General features: G+C 50.5%; 1 protein-coding gene across 1 annotated transcript; it reads left to right on the top strand.

Annotated features, from left to right (window-relative positions):
* The first annotated feature begins 12,222 nt into the window (after positions 1-12,222).
* Positions 12,223-14,364, top strand: LOC144509487 (uncharacterized protein C1orf94-like). Its single transcript, XM_078238394.1, has one exon. It carries the CDS (start codon positions 12,223-12,225, stop codon positions 14,362-14,364), a length of 2,142 nt encoding a protein of 713 aa, XP_078094520.1.
* Positions 14,365-18,831: the final 4,467 nt, after the last annotated feature.

Raw genomic sequence — 18,831 nt, 5'->3', positions numbered from 1 at the left:
AAAGGAGAATTCAAAGCTTCAGAGACCTTCAGGCTCAATATACCCATCGTTCTTTGATAACGCACCCCCTTTCCGACTCCATGATGGGCGTCGCTGGCTGGGCCAGCATTTGTTGCCCATCCCTAGTTGCCCTTGAACTGAGTGTCTTGTTGGGCCATTTCAGAGGGGCAGTTAAGAATCAACCACATTGCTGTGGTTCTGGAATCACATGTAGGCCAGACCGGGTAAGGACGGCAGATTTCCTCCCCTAAAGTTTAAGTTTATTTATTAATATCACAAGTAGGCCTACATTAACACTGCAATGAAGTTACTGTGAAAATCCCCTAGTCGCCACACTCCGGCGCCTGTTCGGGTACACTGAGGGAGAACTTAGCATGGCCAATGCACCCTAACCAGCACGTCTTTCGGACTGTGGGAGGAAACCGGAGCACCCGGAGGAAACACACGCAGACACGGGGAGAACGTGCAGACTCCGCACAGACAGTGACCCAAGCCGGGAATCGAACCAGGGTCCCTGGCGCTGTGAGGCAGCAGTGCTAACCACTGTGTCACCATGCCGCCCCTAAAGGGGACATTTAGCGAACCAGATAGGTTTTTAAGATTAAAAAAATGATAAGACTAACTATTGATTTTATCTTAATTAATTGAGTTTAAATTCTACCAGTCAACATGGTGTAATTTAAACCCATGTCCATCAGTTTGTCTCTGTGGCCCAACACCACCGCCTCTAGTCCTGTTGCAGTTCAGTAGCTCTGCCTGTTGATCTTTTCTTTAACACTGAGTGATTGGAAGTTGCAGAATGATTGAAGGGGGTGACACTGATGCACTTAAAGAGAAAGCTTGAGGCATTCACAGAGGGAGAAGGGCAGAGGGCGGCACGGTAGCACAGTGGTTAGCACTGCTGCCTCACAGCAGCACCAGAGTCCCGGATTCAATTTCGGCCTTGGGTCACTGTGTGGAGTTTCCACATTCTCTCTCTGTCTGCATGGGTTTCCTCCGGGTGCTCCGGTTTCCTCCCACAGTCCAAAGATGTGCGGGTTAGTTGCATTAGCCGTGCTAAATTGTCCCTTAGTGTCCAAAGATGTGCAGGTTAGGTGGATTGGCCGTGCTAAATTGCCCTTTAGTGTCCAGAGATGTGCAGGTTAGGTGGATTGGCCATGGTAAATTGTCCCTTAGTATCCAAAGATGTGCAGGTTAGGTGGATTGGCCATGCTAAATTGCCCTTTAGTGTCCAGAGATGTGCAGGTTAGGTGGATTGGCCATGCTAAATTGTCCCTTAGTATCCAGAGATGTGCAGGTTAGGTGGATTGGCCATGCTAAATTGCCCCTTAGTGTCCAAAGATGTGTAGGTTAGGTGGATTGGCCATGCTAAATTGTCCCTTAGTATCCAGAGATGTGCAGGTTAGGTGGATTGGCCATGCTAAGGCAATCAAACCCAAGATGGGGTGCGATGCCTTATCTTGTTAGCTTGGATCTTGTTTGTCTCTCTTGTGGGGAATTTGAATTGGATTTGGGGCAAGTGTGGAATGGATTTGGGTTTGCCTAGTCTACTCTGAGCATTGGCTTTGTAACTTGAAGGATGGAGTAAAAAAATTAAAAGAAAAAAAAGAATTAATGAATTCAGGAAATGTCTTTACCTGGAGATTGTTGAAAAATGTGGAACTCACCATGACAGGGAATAGTTCTGTGAATGGCAGAAATACATTCATGGGGGAGTTGGATTAATACATGAAGGATAAGGGGCGGCACGGTGGCACAGTGGTTAGCACTGCCACCTCACAGCACCAGGGACCCGGGTTCAATTCCCGGCTTGGGTCACTGTCTGTGAGGAGTTCGCACGTTCTCCCCGTGTCTGCGTGGGTTTCCTCCGGGTGCTCCGGTTTCCTCCCACAGTCCAAAGATATGCGGGTTACGTTGATTGGCCATGCTAAGTTCATAGAAACAGTACAGAAAGAGGCCATTTGGCCCATCAAGTCTGCACCGACCACAATCCCACCCAGCCCTACCTCCATATCCCTATATATTTATCCACTAATCCCTCTAACCCACACATCTCAGGACACTAAGGGCAATTTTTTTTAATCATGCCAATCAACCTAACCCACACATATTTGGACTGTGGGAGGAGACCGGAGCACCCAGAGGAAGCCCACATAGACACGAGGAGAATGTGCAAACTCCACACAGACAGTGACCCAAGCCGGGAATCAAACCCAGGTCCCTGGAGCTGTGAAGCAGCAGTGCTAACCACTGTGCTACCGTGGCACCCCAAATTGACACTAGTGTCAGGGGGCTTTGCAGGGTAAGTATGAGGGGTTATGGGGATAAGGCCTGGGTGAGATTGTGGTTGGTGCAGACTTAATAGGCTGAATGGCCTCCTTCTGCACTGTAGGATTCTATGAGAGGTTACGGGGAATAGGGCCTGGGTGGGTTTGTGGTCGGTGCGGACTTGATGGGCTGAATGGCCTCCTTCTGTACTATAGCGATTCTATGATTAGAAGGATACCTAAAAACCAGGAGCAGGGCTAGGCCATTCGGCCCTTCAAACCTGTTCCTCCAGACAATATGATCATGGCTGATCCTCTCTCTCAATGCCGTAGCCTCCAGACCGCTTAATGCCATTAAAATCTAAAGACTTATTTATCTCATTCTTGAATATACTCAGTGACTTGGCCTCCACAGCTTCCTGTGCTAGAGGATTCCAAAGGTTCATCACCCTCTGAGTGAAGACATTTGTCCTCAACTCAGCCCTGAATACGCCCATAGGGTGAGATGAATTAGGGTGGGAGGAGGGTCACGTGAAGAGATAAGCCCAGACCCAGAAGGGCTGAATGGCCTCTTCCCAGCTCCTGCGGGGCCCACGGCCGCGCTCTTGGAGAGGCAGAGCGGTGACGGTTGGCATGTGGGCAAGGCCCTCCAGATCTCGGAGTCGGGCAGAAAACCCCACTCACCAGCCAGTCGTTTCCCACCACTCCCCTCCGCTCCCCCATGCCGCCCACCTCCTCCCAGGAGATCTGAATGGTGGCGGCAGGCTATTGGACTATGGAAGACTTCACACTGCCGAACGTAGCCCTTCCTTTGTTCCCTCCCCATCGGCGGCTCAGGCGCCTGCGGGAAGGGGGATCCTTGGGAAGACTCACACAGTCCGCCCCTGCCCCAAACACATCCCCCTACCCCAAGGGGGAGGCAGTAACGCAGGCTGAGAGGGTAATGCCACAGAAGAATCAAAGCTGGCAAGGCAAAGCAGGAGTGAAAATGACACAGGCTCAGCAGTACGACAGGACTCTCATTAAAAATGTACCAGCTGGCTAATCTGATGGATGATTCAGCATTTGGAACGTGGAGTGTTCCTTTGGACATTGCACAATTTCTGTTCTTAATGCGTCGTGTTCTTGGATCTGAGCACACAAGGTCAGAGGGAAGGCAATTCTGACGCACACACCGTTACAAGATGCTACGATACTGGGAGGTTGGTAGAAGTAGATCCATTGCATGTCTGCTACGACTCTCACCAACTTTTACAGATACACCATAGAAAGCATTCTTTCTGGCTGTATCACAGCTTGGTATGGCTCCTGCTCTGCCCAAGGAACTACAAAAGATTGTGAATGTAGCCCAGTCCATCACGCAAACCAGCCTCCCATCCATTGACTCTGTCTACACTTCCCGCTGCCTCGGCAAAGCAGCCAGCATAATCAAGGACCCCCACGCACCCCGGACATTCTCTCTTCCACCTTCTTCCGTCGGGAAAAAGATACAAAAGTCTGAGGTTACGTTCAGAAGAACAGCTTCTTCCTTGCTGCTGTCAGACTTTTGAATGGACCTACCTCGCATTAAGTTGATCTTTCTCTACACCCTAGCTATGACTGTAACACTATATTCTGCACTCTCTCATTTCCTTCTCTATGAATGGTATGCTTTGTCCATACAGAACGCAAGAAACAATACTTTTCACTGATTGTTAATACATGTGACAATAATAAATCAAATCAAACATGTTTGTGGATGTGGTGCCAATCAAGCGGGGCTGTCCTGGATGGTGTCAAGCTTCTCGAGTGTTGTTGGAGCTGCACCCATCCAAGGAGATAGAATTAATAGAACTGTCATCAACTTAAAATGGTAAAAATAAAAGAAATATTGACACAGAGGGAGCGCACGGTTCTCACAGTCAATGCTGTGAGTAGCTAGCAGTGTTCCTCTGTTTAAGAAAGGCCAAAGGGACAATCTGGGAAATTACAGGCCTCTGAGCCTTACACCAATGGTGGGAAAATTATTGGAGAAGATTCTTCGGGACAGGATGTACTCACACCTGGAAGGCAACATGTGGACACTTGGAGCTTTCAAACTGAGGTTCATGGAATCCCTACAGTGCAGAAGAGGCCATTTGGCCCATCGAGTCTGCACCGACTGACAGAGTACCTTAACCAGACCCTGTCCCCTGCCCTATTCCTGCAACCCCAAACATTTACCATGGCTAATCCCACCTAACCTACACATCTTGGGACACGAAGGGGCAATTTACCATGTCTAATCCATCTAGCCTAGCCACCTTGGGACACTAAGGGGCAATTTAAAGTTACAGTTTATTAATTAGTCACAAGTAAGGCTTACATTAACACTGCAATGCAGTTACTGTGAAAATCCCCCAGTCGCCACACTCCGGCGTCTGTTCGGGTCAATGGATCTAACCAACACGTCTTTCAGACTGTGGGAGGAAACCGGAGCACCCGGAGGAAACCCAGGCAGAAACAGGGAGAACGTGCAAACTCCGCACAGACAGTGGCCCAAGTCGGGAATCGAACCCGGGCCCCTGGTGCTGTGAGACAGCAGTGCTAACCACTGTGCCATAGCCTGGAAAATCCACCTAACCTATGCATCTTGGGACACTAAGGGGCAATTTAGCTTGGCCAATCCACCTAATCTACACATCTTTGGACACTAAGGGGCAATTTGCCATGCCTAATCCACCTAACCTAGAGATCTTGGGACATTAAGGGACAATTTAGCATGGCCAATCCATCTAACCTGCACATTTTTGGATTGTGGGAGGAAACCGGAGCACCCGGAGGAAACCCACGCAGACACGGGGAAAATGTACAAACTCCACACAGGCAGTCACCCGAAGCCGGGAACCGAAACTGGGTCCCTGGTGCTGTGAGGCAGCAGTGCTAACCACTGTGCCACCGTGCCCACCCATTGTGTTTGGTAATTCCTTTTGTCAGGTAATAAATGGTATCAAGGAATATAGAACCAAGGTGGGTAGATGGTGGAGCAGGTTCAGACAGGTGACTGGTTCCCCTCCTGTTCCTATCTTGTTTTGGGACTAATAGTATGGGCCTTCCAGAGAATCTGAATGGGCTGAATGGCCTCCAGAACTGTTAAGTTTCATAATGCTGCTCTAAAACTCAATTTCCAAATGAAAAATATGCACAACCCCTTAACTGAACTGAGCTGGTATGTTGGCCTTCATAGCGAGAGGATTTGAGTATAGGGATAGGGATGTTTTACTGCAATTGTATAGGGTGTTGGTGAGGCCACACCTGGATTATTGTGTACAGTTTTGGTGTCTTTATCTGAGGAAGGATGTCCTTGCTATTGAGGGAGTACAGCAAAAGTTTATCAGGTTGATTCCTGGGATGGCAGGTCTGTCATACGAGGAGAGATTAAGTCGGTTAGGATTATATTCACTGGAGTTTAGAAGAGTGAGAGGGGATCTCATAGCAACTTATAAAATTCTAACAGGGTTAGACAGGATAGATTCAGAAAGAATGTTCCCGATGGTGGGAGAGTCCAGAACGAGGGGTCATAGTTTGAGGATAAGGGGGAAACCTTTCAGGACTGAGGTGAGGAGAAGTTTCTTCACCCAGAGGGTGGTGAATGTGTGGAATTCACTCCCACAGAAAGTAGCTGAGGCAAAAACATCGTGAGATTTCAGGAAGAAATTAGATATAACTCTTGGGGTTAAAGGGATCAAGGGATATGGGGGGAAGGGGGGGGAATCAGGATATCGAATTTGATGATCAGCCATGATCATAATGAATGGCGGAGCAGGCTCGAAGGGCCGAATGGCCTTCTCCTGCGTCTAGTTTCTATGAACCGGCTCAGGGAAATAACTGGGGGGAAATACATCCCCGTCATAGTCACACAGAGCGTTCCAAATCTGTCAAAGTTTGACTGGAGCAACAGGTTGCTGTCAAATCAAATTCTCCCCTGCCCCCTACCACCCACCCAACGTGCCAAGCCCAATCTCCGACTTCGATCTAATGTCCTTGAGTGCGTTCCAAAAAAAAAGGATTATCCCTGACGTTTCCATGGTAACTTGGGGAAAAAAAAGACAAAGTCAACACGATGGTGCTGAATGAATCAGGAGTCGATATTTCAAAGCAAAGGAAACGTTGTAGGATTTGGAAAGGGTTCAACTCTTGAGTGAGCAGGCCGAGATATTATCTCGTGAGGAATTTTCAAACTACTGGAACTCTCCAGCCCACCTATTTCCTATCGGAAATAAAAGTCACCCACCTCTGGCAGGTCAGGGAACTCAAATTGGTGCGGTGACAGCGATGCGGCCTGGGAAAGGAGGAGCGAGCGAGGCAAAGGTGGTTCTCAGAGGCTTCCTGAGCTCAGTGCTTAATGAGATTACCCTCGGCGCGTCTCGTCCCAGTTTAATCACCGCACACTCTGGATGAATGATGCTCTCCCCTGCCAGGAACTGCGCTCACACTTTCATTGCTCATTCCTCATCTGCCACTCTGCTGGCAAGTGCCAAAGCCGTCTGTCACCAGTCTGTCAACAAACACAGCACCCCCCCCCCCGCCAACTACTCCACTCCAACACCCTTCCCCCCTCCACCCCCCCACTCCCCCAACTCGCTCAGGAAAGCCTGCACTCACTTCCCTCATACAGTGACTGCTACACTTCTCGCACATCCTCACAGCAGATCTCCATCTGATAGGGTCGCCGACCTCTCCAGGATTACCCTGGTGACTCCCAGAATTCAAGCCATTAATCCCCTGGGCGCTGCTCTTTTTAAATTTGTTCCTGCGACGCTTTGCGGCACAGTGGTTAACACTGCTGCCTCACGGTGCCAGGGACCCGGGTTCAATTCTGGCCTCGGCTGACTGTCTGTGCGGAATTTGCACGTTCTCCCCGTGTCTGCATGGGTTTCCTCCGGGTGCTCCGGTTTCCTCCCACAGTCCAAAGATGTGCAGGCTAGGTGGATTGGCCGTGATAAATTGCCTCTTAGTTTCAGGTTGACACGCAGGGTAATATGTGGGGTTACGGAGATAGGGCCTGGATAGGATTGTTGCCAGTGCAGACACAATGGGCCAAATGGCCTCCTTCTGCACTGCAGGGATTTTATGATTCCATGTTAGATATGGCTAGGGCAGCATTTATTGCCCATCACTAATGCCCTTAATTCAGATGGTGGTGGTGAGCTCACTTCTTGAACTGCTGCAGTTCCTGCGGTGTAGGCACACCCACAGCGCTGTTAGGGAGGGAGTTCCAGGACTTTGACCAGGCGACAGTGAAGGAATATTCCCGAGTCAGCATGGAGCCTTTGGAGGGGGAATTGGAGGCGGTGGTGTTCCCATGTGCGAGATACCCTTGTCCTTCTAGGTGGTAGGAATCGCTGGTTTGGAAGGTGCTGCGTAAGGAGCCTTGATGAATTGCTGCAGTGCATCTTGTAGATGGTACACACTGCTATCACTGTTCATCAGCGGTGGAGGGAATAAATGTTTAATGTGGTGGATGGGACGGCACAGTGGCACAGTGGTTAGCACTTCAGCCTCACAGCGCCAGGGACCCGGGTTCAATTCCGGCCTCGGGTGACTGTCGGTGTGGAGTTTGCACATTCTCCCCGTGTCTGCGTGGGTTTCCTCCGGGTGCTCCGGTTTCCTCCCACAATTCAAAGATGAGCGGGTTAGTTGGATTGACCATGCTAAATTGCCCCTTAGTGTCCAAAGATGTGCGGGTTAGTTGGATTGGCCATGCTAAATTGTCCCTTAATGTCCAAAGATGTGCAGGTTAGGTGGATTGGCCACGCTAAATTGCCCCTTTGTATCCAGAGATGTGTAGGTTAGGTGGATTGGCCATACTAAATTGCCCCTTAGTGTCAGAGAGATTGGCAGGGTAAATACGTGGTGTTGTGGGGATAGGGCCGGGGTGGGACTGCTGTCAGTGCGGCTCGATGGGCCGAATGGCCTCCTTCTGCCCTCTAGGGATTTGATGATTCTATGGGTTATTGAACAAGCGGGGCTACTTTGAGCTTTTTGAGTGATGCTGGAGTCGCCCCCATCCAGGCAAGTGTAGAATATTCCATCACACTCCTGACTTGTGCCTTGTAGATGGTGGACAGGTCTTGGGGAAATCAGGAGGTGAGTTACTCACCGCAGGATTCTGAACCTCGGACTTGCTGTTGTAGTAACATGGCTGGCCCCAATTAGGCTTATGGTCAAAAGGTGCCCCCCAGTATATTGGTCCTGTCACGACAGCGAGCAATCCAGGGAATACATATCTACTGGATCATGTTAACAATGGGAAAGGTTTTGATATTCATATGTAGGTCAGAATGGCAGATTTCCTCCCTTCCCTAATAGGCATTAATGTTTTTTTACGCTAATCGATGATAGATCACCAGTTTTATAATCCCAGATTTGTCAGCTGAATACAAACTCCACCAGCTGCTACGGTGGGATTTGAACCCATGTCCCCAGAACATTAGTCTGGGCCGCTGGAGGCGATGGCCTAGTGGTGTTATCGCTAGACCATTAATCCAGAAACTCAGCTAACGCTGTGGGGACCCGGGTTCGAATCCCGACAGGGCAGATGGTGGAATTTGAATTCAATAAAAACAAAATCTGGAATTAAGAATCTACTGATGACCATGAAACCATTGTCGATTGTTGGATAAACCCATCTGGTTCACTAATGTTCTTTAGGGAAGGAAATCTGCCGTCCTTACTGGGTCTGGCCTACATGTGGCTCCAGAGCCACAGCAATGTGGTTGACTCTCAACTGCCCTCGGGCATTTAGGGATGAGCAATAAATGCTGGCCAGCCAGCGATGCCCATGTCCCACGAATGAATAAAAAAGAATTACTAGCCTAGCAACATTACCTCTACGCCATCACCTCCCCTGTAATCGTTCTAGAGCTGCGGAGTTTTAGCTTCAAGGATATGTTGGAGAAGATGGGGATTCTTCTCCTTGGAGCAAAGGAGGTTGAGGGCGGATTTGATGGAGGCAGACAGGTTTTGATAAGGTAGAGGAAGGGAAACTGTTTCCATTAGCTGAGGGTATAAAGACTAGAGTTAAGTGGCGGCACGATGGTACAGTGGTTAGCACTGCTGCCTCACAGCTCCAGGGACCCAGGTTCGATTCCCGGCCTGGGTCACTGTCTGTGCGGAGTCTGCACGTTCTCCCCGTGTCTGCATGGGTTTCCTCCGGGTGCTCCAGTTTCCCCCCACAGTCCAAAGATGTGTGGGTTAGATTGATTGGCCATGCTAAATTATTCATAGTGTCCCGAGATGTGTAGATTAGCGGGTTAGTTTGGTAAATACGTGGGGTTGTAGGGATAGGGCCTGGGGTGGGATTGTTGTCGGTGCAGACTCGATGGGCCGAATGGCCTCCTTCTGCATTTTAAGGTTCTAAGGACAAGCGCAATAGAGTTAAGGCTTTGAGCAAGAGATGCAAGGGAGGGGATGTGAGGAATAACCTTTCTACACCGTGATAATGAGCAGGAACTTGCTGCCTACGAGGGCAGTGGAAGGGCAGATCGTAAATGATCTCAACAGGAAATTGGATGAGCGATTAAGGGAAATAAACTTGCGAAGGTCTCTGGGGAAAAAATGGGGGGTGCGGGGTGGGGGGCGAGAATCGGGCTGACTGAATTGCTCTACAGAGAGCTAGCATGGCCTTGATGGGCCGAATGATCTCATTGATTGGCCATGCTAAATTGACCCGAGTGTGAGGGGGATTATCAGGGCAAATATGTGGGGTTACAGAAATAGGGTCTGGGTGGGATTGTGGTCAGTGCAGACTTGATGGGCCGAATGGACTCCTTCTGCACTGTGGGGATTCTATGATTTGGTGCCCCAATTACTTTATATATTATTTGACGTATTTGGACAGAGCAACTGACAAGCTAATTATGATCAATGGACCACGGATTAGATGCAATAGCAGCGGGAAGAATATCACAAGTTGTGTTAAACAATGTGTTTCAAGCTTATTTATTAGTGTCACAAGTAGGCTTACATTAACACTGCAATGAAGTTACTGTGAAAATCCCCTAGTTGCCACACTCCGGTGCCTGTTCGGGTACACACACTGAGGGAGAATTTAGCACGGCCAATGCACCCTAACCTCCTGGACTGTGGGAGGACACCGGAGCACCTGGAGGAAACCCACGCAGACACGGGGAGAACATGCAAACTCCACACAGACAGTGACCCAAGCCAGGAACTGAACCCAGTCCCTTGTTGCCCGAAGGCAGTTGAGAGTCTACCACATTGCTGTGGCTCTGGAGCCATGTGTAGGCCCATCGAGTCTGCTCCGCCATTTAATTATGGCTGATATTTTTCTCATCCCCATTCTCCTGCCTTGTAGGCCAGACTGGGTAAGGATGGCAGATTTCCTTCCCTAAAGGAAATCAGTGGCCCAGATGGGTTTTTCCAACAATTGACAATGGTTTCATGGTCATTAGTGGATCATTAATTCCAGGTATTTTTTATTGAATTCAAATTCCACCAGCTGCTGTGACGGGATTCGGCCTCGGGCCTCCAGGACACTAGCTGAGTTTCTGGAAAAATACCACAAGGTCATCGCCTCCCTAGGAAGGTTTTTAAAGTTTAAAGCTAAAGTGTATGTATTAGTGTCACAAGTAGGTTGACATTAACATTGCAATGAAGTTACTGTGAAAATCCCCTAGTCGCCACACTCCGGCGCCTGTTTGAGTACACTGAGAGAGAATTTAGCACGGCCAATGCACCTCACCAGCACGTCTTTCGGACTGTGGAAGGAAACTGAAGAGAACCCACGTAGACATGGGGGGAGAAAAGTGCCGACTCTGCACAGACAGATTCGATTTGGTTTGATTTATTATTGTCACATGCATTAACATACAGTGAAAAGTATTGTTTCTTACGTGCTATACAGACAAAACATACGTTCATAGAGAAGGAAAGGAGAGGGTGCAGAATGTAGTGTTACAGTCATAGCTAGGGTTTAGAGAAAGATCAACTTAATGCAAGGTAGGTCCATTCAAAAGTCTGACAGCAGCAGGGAAGAAGCTTTTCTTGAGTCCGTTGGTACGTGACCTCAGACTTTTGTATCTTCTTCTCGACGGAAGAAGGTGGAAGAGAGAATGTCCGGGGTGCGTGGGGTCCTTAATTATGCTGGCTGCTTTGCCGAGGCAGCGGGAAGTGTAGACAGAGTCAATGGATGGGAGGCTGGTTTGTGTGATGGATTGGTCTACATTCACGACCTTTTGTAGTTCCTTGCGGTCTTGGGCAGAGCAGGAGCCATACCAAGCTGTGATACAACCAGAAAGAATGCTTTCTATGGTGCATCTGTAAAAGTTGGTGAGAATCGTAGCGGACATGCCAAATTTCCTTAGTCTTCTGAGAAAGTAGAGGCGTTGGTGGGGCTTTCTTAACTATAGTGTCGGCATGGGGGGGACCAGGACAGGTTGTTGGTGATCTGGACAGCTAAAAACTTGTGAAGCTCTCGACCCTTTCTACTTCATCCCTGTTGATGTAGGCAGGGGCTGAGGCTGGGAATCAAACCCGGGTCACTGGCGCTGTGAGGCGGCAGTGCTAACCACCAAGCCGCAGTGCCGCCCACTTTAACAATTCTTAAAACTTTTATCCATTTTAACACTGCATTGTGACCTCACCCGCTGTATCCTTTTAAACACAGCTGTTACAGTGACAAAAATCACCTTACTTCACAAAGGAGGAAATGTTTATTGAGATTCTGAGCCCCGCTGATGTAGAACCCCTTATCGGAGTGCCATATTGTGAGGTCGTACCTATTTATTTACAGTTGTAAGGTTGTTGCTCAGTAACAGTAAAGTTGTGCAGCAACTGTTGAGTTAGGTTTGATTACCTGCCACAAGCCGCCCAGCTCCTAAACCCGCTCTGCAAAAAAACCCACCCCCCCGCCCCCCATCCTCCGAGCGCACACCCACCCACTCCAAGCCCCCTCCTCCTCCCGCGCAGTGCCATGCTGGCCAAGCTGGAGTTGGCCCACGCCCAGAAAGACGGCAAGTGCTCCTTCCCTCTGGGCCCGTACCCGCGCTACACCTGGATCCACGAGGACACCCCCGAGGATGGGCTGGACAAGGCCTGCTTTGAGATCTGGAAACGGGTCCAGCAACTGACGGCCCAACTCAACTCCGGCCAGAAGGTGGAGAGGGAGGAGGAAGTGAACGGAGACGCAGGCGAGTGGGAGATGCCCGAGGCCGGCGGGAAGGCCAAGGAGGAGAAGGCGCTGGACAGGTGTGGCAAGGATGACGTGTCCCTGCTGGTGCATTTGGAATACATGAGCATCATGGGCGAAAACGCCAACCTCGAACTCTGCCAGTCCAAACCGGGCGAGAAATGCCAAGCAGAACCTGTGCTGGAACATTCCATTCGGAAAGACGTGGGCCTGCCAGGCTCCAGCGAGGACAAGGGCAACTTTTTGAACAATATTTTAAAGTCCGTTGGCGGCACAGAGCAGGTGCCCAAGAAAGGTGGCCTTGCCAAGGAAGAGGCCGCAGAATTGCTCCAGTTGGATTCGAATACGGGCGGCGCCTCAGTGGCCTCGAACAAGGAGATCTGCCAACTGCTTGCCCAGTTTTCCCTGAAGCACATCAACGAGGCCGAGGCCCCTGACAACAAGGTGGTGATGGAGGAGGCTCAGGTCATCAAGGACTTCCTCCAGAACAACATGTTCAGCTGCGCCGGGGACAAGAAGGTGGAGGCCTCACCTCCGCCCCTGAGCTCCGGCGGATCCCAGGAGGAGCAGGCCCGGAGGCAGCTGCCCGTCTTTGCCAAGCTGTGCGAGGAGCCGGCGCCCGCCCTGAAGCCGGAGAGGCGGCAGCCGGCCGCCGCACCCGGGGCCTTCGAGCGTCGCGAGGCGCCCAAAGCGACGGGTCACGCCATCCCCGTGGATGCCGGGCTGCAGGCCGAGCCCGGCGACGAGTTGGCCAAGTTACTGTGCCCCGGCCCGAAGGAGCCGGACGTCCCGGAGACGCCCCACGCCTGCTCCCCGGAGCTGAAGGAGAAAGCCCAGGGTGGCACAGGCATCAAATCCGAGCACAGCTACAGCACCTCGCGCCACGCCCTGAAAGGGATGGCTTCCTCCACCAGGAAAGAGGCTGCCAAGGATGTGGGCAAGGGAAGAGACATGCCCGGGCAGCTTGCTGCCGCCAAACACAAGGAGGATTTCGGTCTGGCCAAGTGTGGCGGTTGCAAGGAAATAGTCCACAAGATGGTGGCTTTCACGCTCGCCGATGACGACGCCAGGATGGCGGTTGCCAAGAGAGATTGCTTGCCGCTGGAGAAACACGACCTACAAGATGCTGAACCTGTGCCCGGGCGTGCCAGCTCAGACTCACTGGGGTCCGAATGCACAACAGGCAGCATGGATGAGGACAACACTTGCGGGCAGAGTCTTCAGCTGCCTGGGGCAACGAAAGATGGCACCTTATTCCCCTCGCAGACGGAGGCAGAGCCGTCTGGCTCGGAAGGCATGGCCATCAGCTACCAGGACAAGAACACGTCCGGCGCCAACCTCCAGCTGCCCGGCGCTGCATACGACTGCGGAAGCAAGTACGGCACCAACGTGTACCCTTCCCGCTTCCCCAGTGGGACCTTGCCCATGCCCAGCAGGCCGCCTCTGATTAACTACCCTCCGGTGCCCCCTGGCCCTCCCGCTGCCCCATCCACCCCCGGCTACACCCAGCACCAGTCCTTTTACCAGCCGCGCACCATGCGGATGCCCCACCAGCAGCCGACATACCAGCAGACCAGCTGCTTTGTGCGGCCAACCAACCCGTACAACTACAGCCAGATGGCGCAGGAGTACGTGCCCCGGCAGGCTTACATCCGTGCCACCTATGCGCCCCTGGTGGGGTACTGGTCCTTTGTGCCCGAGTATTCCTACACCGCCCGGAACGCCCCCAAGCCGCTGACCGGGGGCACCAACCCCCCTCCCATGGCGGGCGACGGGCCCCAGTGCCTCTTCCAGCCCGCCTACGGCTACCTGGAGTCCAACATCACAGCCACCCGGTTCAGCTCCAGCCGCACTGGGCCCGTGTACAACAGCAGCAATTTCCAGATGTACTATCCAGCCGACGGAAGTGGCTACAACTACTGGTAAACCTTGTGCTGTGTAAAGAGAGAGGGGAGAATGTGAGGACAAGCCATTACCTGTACACCTGAACGGATGCAAACCACTATGAGGTACATGGTGGACCACTGAAAGGGCTGGTTTCTAGAGTAACCCCTGCCTTGGCCTCCCTTATGCTAAATCTTTTCACGTGTCCCTATGGTCTACTCAACAATATGTCTGCAGATATGTGTTCCTAACACATTCTATAGGACGTATGGACCCCTGTAGTCCACCTAATGCATGTTGTAGGTAGCTATAGAGCACCAATACCTCTACAGTTTATCTAAAGCATACAATGGATCTCTATATCTTGAATATAAGCCCCTATTGTTGACCTAACGGATGCTTTGCATCCCAACGGGATGATCTTTGACCCTCTAACTCATCTGAAGAGTATTTTGGATAGTTCTTTAACTCCGTAGATTGGACATTGAGACAGAGCCTGGCCAGAGGAGGTTGCACGACTCCATACCGCATGGTTTAGCCACAACTCCATGTTGGTAACTTGGATGTGAGGCAGCTTTCCTGGAGACCTGGTTCTTTTGGCGCCATTATTTTGCTGCACTCTGGGAATTTGGGATGTGAGGCGTCGCTTTAGCTCCCGCGTCAAAAGTAACCAGGCGCCAACTCAAGGACGAAACTGCGCGAGAGAGAGAGAGAATCCTTCTGGGACAAAGGCGTCCATCCTCGCGAGGCACTCTTTGTCCGTGTGAGTTTGAGATGCTTGATGGTACTTATTTACAAATGAATAAATGTGTCTATCATCCCGACAAAGGCAACCAAGTCTCGATTTCCTTTCTTTGCCCTAAATAAACTAGCTTCCTCAAATGTTGGAGGAAATAAGGCGGTCAATTAGCGCACAGCAAGATCCCATGGGCAGCAACCATAGGAAATAGGTTCAAGGTGAGGGGCAGGGAGTTTAGAGGGGGGGGGGGGGGGAATGTGAGGAAAAACTTTTATACCCGGAGGCTGGTGAAGATCTGGAATACGCTGCCTGGGAGAGTGGTGGAGGCGGGTTGCCTCACATCCTTTAAAAAGTACCTGGATGAGTGCTTGGCACGTCATAATATTCAGGCCATGGGCCAAGTGCTGGTAAATGGGATTGGGTGGGAGGTCAGGTGATTCTTACGTGTCAGTACAGACTTGATGGGCTGGAGGGCCTCTTCTGCACTGTATGATCCTATGATTCTATGATTATAACCAAGCTAATCTATTCGTAAGGGGATATAGATAAGTGGCAGTAGGTGTAGGCGGAACCTGAGGAAGAACCTTTTTACACAGAGCGTGGTGAGTGTCTGGAATTCACTGCCCAAGGCAGAGGCCCTAAACTCTTATGAAAAGTACCTGGATCTGCACCATGAGTGCTGTAAGCAACAGGGCTAAGGACCAGGTGCAGGAAGGTGGGATTAGAAGGGTGTCCTTGGGCTAGCATGGACAAGATAAGCTGAATGGCTTCTTTCTGTGCTGTAACTTTTCTGTGGTTCTATGGAGTGGGAGAGATTCTTGGTTAGTCAATGTGATGGAAAGGGTGGCACGGTGGCACAGTGGTTAGCACTGCTGCCTCACAATGTCTGTGTGGAGTCTGCACGTTCTCACCGTGTCTGCATGGGTTTCCTCCGGGTGCTCCAGTTTCCTCCCACAGTCTGAAAGATGTGCTGGTTGTGTGTATTGGCCATGCTAAATTCTCCCTCAGTGTACCAGAACAGGCGCCGGAGTGTGGCGACTTTCACAGTAACTTCATTTCAGTGTGAATATTTTCTTTATTCATTCGTGGGACATGGGCGTCGCTGGCTGGGCCAGCATTTATTGCCCATCCCTAGTTGCCCTTGGAGGGCAGTTGAGAGTCAACCACATTGCTGTGGCTCTGGAGTCACATGTAGGCCAGACCGGGTAAGGACGGCTGATTTCCTTCCCTAAAGGACATTAGTGAACCAGATGGGTTTTTTCGACAATCGACAATGGTTTCATGGTCATCAGTAGATTCTTAATTTCAGATTTAAAAAAAAAATTGAATCCAAATTCCACCACCTGCCGTGGTGGGATTCGAACCCGGGTCCCCAGAACATTAGCTGAGTTTCTGGATTAATAGTCTGAGGATGATGCCACTAGGCCATCACTTCCTCTGCCCTCATCCCCCACAACATAGAAACTAGAAGCAGGAGTAGGCCATTCGGCCCTTCAAGCCTGCTCCACCATTCATTATGGTCAACAATTGCTTGATGGTCATTAGTAAATTCTTAATTTCAAATTTGTTTTTTTAAAATTGAATTCAAATTCCACCACCTGCTGTGGCGGGATTCAAACCCGGGTCCCCAGAACATTAGCTGAGTTTCTGAATTCGTAGTCTAGCGATAATGCCATGAGGCCATCGCCTGCCCTACTTGTGACACCAATAATTAAGCCTTAAACTTAAGCTTTAGAGAAACGACACTCAACTCAAATTTTTACACTTTTATCATTCCTTCACGTGCTTTTTTTTGGGCCACCTTATCGCAGTCGATGGTGGCACAGTGGTTAGCACTGCTGCCTCACAGTGCCAGGGACCCGGGTTCAATTCTCTGGCTTGGGTCACTGTCTGTCTGCACATTCACCCCGTGTCTGCGTGGGTTTCCTCCGGGTGCTCCGGTTTCCTCCCACAGTCCAAAGATATGCTGGTTAGGTTGCATTGGCCGTGCTAAATTCTCCCTCAGTGTGCCCGAACAGGCACCGGAGCGTGGCGATTAAGGGATTTTCAATTAACTTCTGTACGCCTACTTTAGCCAAGACGCTGTTTAGATAGAAGTTTCCACTGATAAGCTGCACAATATTTGTGTTTGCAAAAGACTGGGGGCAGCTTTCATCAAGCGGTGAAGGGGGTTTTATATTTCTGAGGACTCCATACAGGTTTTCCTTTTGTACCGTGAAATCACGCAGCAGCGCCTGAGGAGGTCTGCCCAATCTGCTAGCTGGAATGTTTCTTACTCGTTATCTGGGTATTTCTTTTCTGCATCTGCCTGTAATTCAGAATTAATTGGGGTAACATGAGCATACAGGCACCAACGCTACAAAGGCGACATGTAAAGGGGTCTTAAGCAAGTTCTAAACCCCGGCAGCATTGTGAGTACTGCGTGATCTTCTCAAAGCAAAGAGTAACTCGGCCTCTTGACTAAGATCAAGCGTAGGAGCTACTGATTCTAAGTGTAGACAGAGTCAATGGATGGGAGGCTGGTTTGCGTGACGGACTGAGTTTCATTCACGACTCTTTGTAATTTTCTGCCTTGGACAGAGCAGGAGCCACACCAAGCTGTGATACAACTAGAAAGATTGTTTTCATAGAATCATAGAATCCCTACAGTGCAGAAGGAGGCCGTTCGGCCCATCGAGTCTGCACGACCACAATCCCACCCAGGCCCTACCCCCACAGCCCCACACATTTACCCTGCCAATCCCCTGACACCAGGATCAATTTAGCATGGCCAATCCACCTAACCCGCACATCTTTGGACTGTGGGAGGAAACTGGAGCCCCCGGAGGAAACCCACGCAGACATGGGGGAGAATGTGCAAACTCCACACAGACAGTGACCCGAGGCTGGAATCGAACATGGGTCCCTGGCGCTGTGAGGCAGCAGTGCTAACCATTGTGACACCATGCCGCCCCGGTGGCACTGCTGCCTCACATCGGGGTTTAGAACCTTCGATGGGGCATCTGTAAAAGTCGATGAGAGTCGTAGCTGAAATGCCGAATTCATAGAAATCATAGAAACCCTACAGTACAGAAAGAGGCCATTCAGCCCATCGAGTCTGCACCGACCACAATCCCACCCAGGCCCTACCCCCATATATTTTACCCACTAATCCCTCTAATCTATGCATCCCAGGACACTAAGGGGCAATTTTAGCATAGCCAATCAACCTAACCCGCACATCTTTGGATTGTGGGAGGAAACTGGAGCTCCCGGAGGAAACCCACGCAGACACGAGGAGAATCGAACCCAGGTCCCTGGAGCTGTGAAGCAGCAGTGCTAACCACTGTGCTACCGTGCCGGTGGGGACAATGAATTGGATTCATTTGAATTGGTTTTTGGAGCGAGCAAGGAGATGGATTAAGGACTTGCCCCGTCTACTCTGCACATTGGAACTCTGAGAAAGGAATAATGTTAAAGGAAAAGATTGGGTCAGGGCTGGAAACAAAAGGTGGACAGGTTGTGGGTGCTTTAAGATGTATCTTGACCTCCAATGGAGGTCAGCTGGGGCTGCTTGATGTCAACCTGGGTTTTCAGAAATGGGCAAATTCTGATCTCCAGCAGTGACTGTTTTAATAAGCATCATGTGACCCCTCACCTCAGTCAGAAAATAAATCTCAGTTTTATTCATTGGGGGAAAAGACAAGCCATTATATTCTACCACACAACCCCAGCCAACCCCTGACCCCTTCTTCCTGGCTGCCTCCCCTTTCCTCTCTCCCTTTTCTTCC

This window comes from Mustelus asterias, chromosome 21 (genome assembly GCF_964213995.1).
Source record: "Mustelus asterias chromosome 21, sMusAst1.hap1.1, whole genome shotgun sequence".
Lineage (NCBI taxonomy): Eukaryota > Metazoa > Chordata > Chondrichthyes > Carcharhiniformes > Triakidae > Mustelus > Mustelus asterias.
Note: the sequence above shows the minus strand (reverse complement) of the source record. Positions and strands in the feature narration are given on the sequence as shown.